Genomic DNA, 4,600 nt, shown 5'->3' on the forward strand with positions numbered 1-4,600 from the left:
GGGGGGGGGGGGGGGGAATGTGCCAGCCGGGGCGCGGATCGAAGAGAAGGAGGGACGCACGCCCGTCCAGGGGGCCGGCCGCGGGCAGAGTGAAAGAGAGAAGGCGGGAGAAGAAGGAGGAGGAGGAGGAGAGGGAGACCGGCCGGAAGATATGGCGAGAGCACAGCGCTCCAGGCAGGGGGCGCGACGGCAGGGGAGTGTGCCGTGGATGGGCTCCGCCCCCTTGCCCGGGAGTCCGGGCTTTTCGGCTGGCATCCTGGGCCGTGATCATGTGACGAGCGCCGAGTGCGGACCGCGGGAAGGGCGAGATGATTTATATTGTACAACGCTCCGACCGGGCCGTCTGGGCCTGCTCGCGCGCGCAACACACACACACACCGGCGGGGGAGGGGCGCAGCGGAGAGGGAGAGAGAGAGAGAGAGAGAGATAGGGGGACAAGAAAGAGAGTGGAGGGGCGGCGACCGGAGGCCGAGTGTGGTGCGTCGACGGGGACACTGGAGGGGATGTGGAGAGGGAGGAGGGATGAACAGTGGCTAATTCGACAGGCTGATGTTGGCAATGTTCGTCAGGGGAAGGGGGATCTCCTCCTCCTCGTCACCCTCGCCACCCTCGTCGGACTCGTCGTCGGAGTCGTCGTGGTGCTCGTCGTCATCCTCGTCGTCGGTGCCAGGCTCGGTGGAATAGTCATCCTCATCGTCATCCTCGTCGTCGCTGCTGGCAGCGGCGTGACGCTGGCCAGGGGCAACCTCATGATCGGACTCGGCGTCGCTGTCGCTGTCGCTGTCATTGTCATCATTCTTGTCGCCGCGCTCCTTGTTGCGCAGGTAGGAGCGGCGTTCGCGCTCACGGAGGGACTGGATGTGATGGCGCTCCTCCTCCTCGAGGCGCTGGCGCTCGGCGTGGGTAAGGCCACCACTGAGAGGGGGAGGGGGGCGGAAGCGGGGGAGAATGGCGTCAGTGTGAGCTTCGCAAGCCCGGGGCAAAGAGGAAGCTCCATCGAGAGAGGGAGAGAGAGAGAGAGAGGGGGGTGGGAGGGGAAGGAAAAGGAGGAAAGACGTACTCCTCAACCAAGGCCCGGGGCTTCAGGCACTTGGAGCAGACGTTGTCCCGGCGGCAGCAATCATCGCAAATGACATGGTAGGCCTCGCGAATGGCGCGCTGCTCGCACGAGACACTGGGGAGAGAGGGGGGGGGAGAGAGGCGGCGAGAAGTCTGGCTGTCAGTGGGGGGGGGGGATGCGTGGCCCATGTCTAAGAGTGTATGTGTGTGTGCCGAGGGGGGAGGAGGGTGGGGGGGGGGAGGAGAGATGGGCAAATGGGGAAGGCGAGTCATGGAGGCGGTGCCCATCAAGACCATGATGGGACGGACGAGGGAAGGGAATGGGCACGCACCACTTCTTGGGAGTCGTGAGGGGCTTGTACTTGCGGAACTTCTTGCGCCATTCGAGCACGTCGCGGCAGGACTTGCACAGACCGTTGATGGGCAGCGAAAGGATGTGCAGAGTCTTCTTACTGGCGCGGTTGTGCTTGTAGGCCGTCTTATTCTGGTGCTTAGGCGCACCCTTGGTGACACCGCCCTTACGAGTACTCATCTGAAGAGGGGGGAGGAACGGATGAAGAGCAAGAAGAGTGTAGAAAGGAGGAGGGGGATAGGGGGGAGAGAGAGAGAGAGAGAGAGAAAGAGAAAGAAAGATGAGAGGAGATGGGGGCTAGGGTGGAGAGGACACTGGTGGGGCTGGTGTTTTGGAAGCCATCGGTCCATGGACTCAGTTGAAGGACCACCTGCTCGGGAGGTCCAGGCAGGTGGACCTATGGTCGCTTCGAGGCGGAAGCCAAGACGAGCCTGGACACGACGCCTTGAGAGGGGCACTCCCCCTGGCGCCCGCCCCCCCGGCCCCGGTCTTTCCCTGCACACACGTACACACACGCATACCGGCGAAGAGAGAAGCTGTGCTCGCAGGGCACAGGCGCGTACACGCCCGGGGCCTGGCCTAGGTGACACCGGACGGCGCGGCGCACGCATGGAGCGAGATCCAAGGTTTCGTTGGGACCTGGAGTGTTATTGGGGCGTGATCATGCCTGATGACCGTGGTGTGAGACGTGATCAGCATCCTCCTCCGGCATGCCTCCGCACGCATGAAACGCCTTCTGTTGTCCATATATACCTAACCTTCACCCCTTGCTGCGGGGAGGCCATGTTCGCCCGGGCGATCACTCCCCCTGCCGGGACGCGGGGCTTAATCCAGGCCCGGGATGGTCGAGATTCATTCTTCCGGTGTCGGAGGGGCCCGGGCTTGGGGCGGAAGCACCACGTCTACCCTCGCCGGGGGAGGCCTTCGTCACCAGTCCGGGCAAGCGGTCTGAGTCGTGCGGCGCCGGTTATTCCCCTTGTCAGCAAAAAGACCGGCCGGGGGGTGGGGCGAGGCCCGGCCGGGGGGGCGGGGCGGCGGCGGCGGCGGCGGCGGCGGTGGGGTGGCTGCCGGGCGGGCGAGAGAGAGAGAGAGAGAGAGGGAGAGAGAGAGAGAGCGAGAAAGTGACACATACCGCGCTGCCGGTCTCCGGTCTGTCGGTGTATGGGCCCTCTATCAAATGTGCGAGCGCACGCGAGGCGGGGCAGGGGCCGCCGAAAGGGGGCTGGCCGAATCTCCGTCCGGTGGGAAACATGCGCGTCTCCGATGAAGTGCTGAGCAGCCCCTCCCTCGCCCCCCCCCCCCCCCCCCCCCCCCCCCCCCCCCCCCCCCCCCGGCCCCCGGCCCCCGGCCCCCGCGCCGTTCATATGGCGTGGGGGTGTTGCGAGGCGCGGTCGGTCGCACTTGCCTCGCAAAGGGCTTTCCCGTCCTGGATGCGGATCGCCCGACCATCGCTCCGCCGGGGGAGATGGACACTTGTGGCGGCGGGTCGCCCGGGCGGGCGGAGTGGGGGAGAAAGTACGCCCCCCCCCTCCCCCCTCCGCCCCGCCCCGGGCCCGGGGAGGAAGCACCCCGGGGCGCTCGGCCGGGACCGGCGAGCGCGCCAACTCTGTCTATGGCGGCCAGTGGCGCGAGGTGCCCCGCAGAACGTCCAGGGGCATGCGGCGAGCGCCTGTATGCTCGTCCGCTGGCCGGGCGGCCGATCGGCCCATCGGTCGGCCAGTCGCATTCGGACGGGATGGGGGAGTGGGGCCTTTCGGCCCGGGGGCGCAGATGCCCGAGCGGGCATTTGATGTCGGCGAATGTGCATCCGTGCGCGAGCGGCCGCGCCGGCCTCTCTTGTACGATAGAGCGCCCGGGGCGAGTAATGCCTCGGGGGGGGGGGGGGGATAGTCCAAAGTCAGGGCCGGCCGGCTGGCCGGCGGGCGCCGCACCCCCTGCTCAGGCACACGCATGCGTGGGCTCGTGCGAAGGATGGGGCTTGACCGGACCGCTGGCCGGGTCAGACCAGGCCGCCGAGGAGCCAGCGCCTGGGTTCGGAGCTGCTCCCCCGCGGGCGCCGGCCTGGGGGTGTGGGGGAAGCCCCGGGCCCGCGCCGCGTGCGCCCGCGCCGAGGCGCAACCATCACCGGAAATGAATAGTGCCATGTGTACCGGCGCACACGCGGCCGGGGGCAGGGCAAGGGCAGAATTGATCCGTGGATGTGGCGACCGGGCCTGCCGGCCGGGGGGACCAGGGTGCCAGGTCGGGGCTCACCGCGCGAGCCAGAGGGCGCAGGCGTCCGTGCGACCGGCCTGGCTGCCGGCGCGCCGCGCTGCCAATGAATGTCCGCCTCTCTGGGTGTGGCTCGGCCCTGGCCGGTCTAGGAGGCACCCCCAGGCGAGGGACGCATGTCCGCCCTTCGCCCACGCGCCCGCCCCCCGCCCCCCGCCCCCCGCCCCCCGCCCCCAGGGGGGCCCCTGCGCTGGGCCCTCCTGGGCAGGCCCTCCCTTGCGAGCAGACGGGGCCGTGCGTGTGGCGCTAGGGCGGCCGTGCGTCCCCCCCGTAGCCACGAGGCGCCGCGGGCGGGTGCCAGCGATTTTTCGCCGCTGGCTCATCTTGCCGCGAACGAACTGGGATCGGCCCGGGGGTGCCTTTGCGGGCGGCCGGGCCTGCGTGCGTGCGTGCGCGCGTGCGTGCGTGCGTGCGTGCTTGCGCGAGGCCCTGTGCGCCGCTCCGGGCTCCTGGCGGGGAGAAACACCCGGCCGGAGGCGCAGGCCGCGGTCCTGGCCCCCGGCCGAGGGCCGGCCTCGAGCCCTCTTCTTCCCTCCGCCGGCCGCCCCCCCCCCCCCCCCCCCCCCCCCCACCCCGAGGGGCCGGGCTGCCTGGGCGTCGGCCTGCCGGGCCGGCTGGCGAACAGCCAAATCTTGGCGCTGAACCGGTTCGCCCGGCTATGGGGGCCTCTCGCCAGCGCCGGGCCCGCACCGAGACGCGCCTGTTCGCGCGTCGGCCCCTTCCAGCCATGGCGCGCAGGGAGGGCACACAACATGGGAGGCGTGAAGTCCCGGGCCGGCGGGCCGGCCCGGCCCGGCCCGGCCGAAGAGAGACGGTCGCCGGCCGGGGCGCGAGGGGGGGAGGGCGACATCGAAGTGACCGCCGGTCGGGGCCCGCGACCCGACGCCACGGAGCGGGTTTGCCTGTTTGCCTGCCCCC

General features: G+C 69.9%; 1 protein-coding gene across 1 annotated transcript; it reads right to left on the bottom strand.

Moving 5' to 3' along the window:
* Positions 1-409: 409 nt before the first annotated feature.
* H696_01708 (hypothetical protein) lies at positions 410-1,674 on the bottom strand. The gene is made up of 3 exons (XM_009495615.1): positions 1,392-1,674; positions 1,061-1,174; positions 410-915 (listed from the first exon to the last, which is right to left on the bottom strand). The coding sequence occupies exons 1-3, from the start codon at positions 1,589-1,591 to the stop codon at positions 534-536; spliced, it is 696 nt and encodes a 231-aa protein (XP_009493890.1). The 5' UTR covers positions 1,592-1,674; the 3' UTR covers positions 410-533.
* Positions 1,675-4,600: the final 2,926 nt, after the last annotated feature.

This window comes from Fonticula alba (genome assembly GCF_000388065.1).
Source record: "Fonticula alba strain ATCC 38817 unplaced genomic scaffold supercont2.2, whole genome shotgun sequence".
Lineage (NCBI taxonomy): Eukaryota > Rotosphaerida > Fonticulaceae > Fonticula > Fonticula alba.

What these genes read in the sequence shown, in the direction of transcription:
- H696_01708 (XM_009495615.1), bottom strand. Translation starts at nt 1,591, where the DNA reads ATGAGTACTCGTAAGGGCGGTGTCACCAAGGGTGCGCCTAAGCACCAG. An exon ending in CTCACGACTCCCAAGAAGTG is followed by an intron (nt 1,175 to 1,391) that starts GTGCGTGCCCAT and finishes CTCTCTCCCCAG; the next exon opens with TGTCTCGTGCGAGCAGCGCG. An exon ending in CCCCGGGCCTTGGTTGAGGA is followed by an intron (nt 916 to 1,060) that starts GTACGTCTTTCC and finishes TCCCCCTCTCAG; the next exon opens with TGGTGGCCTTACCCACGCCG.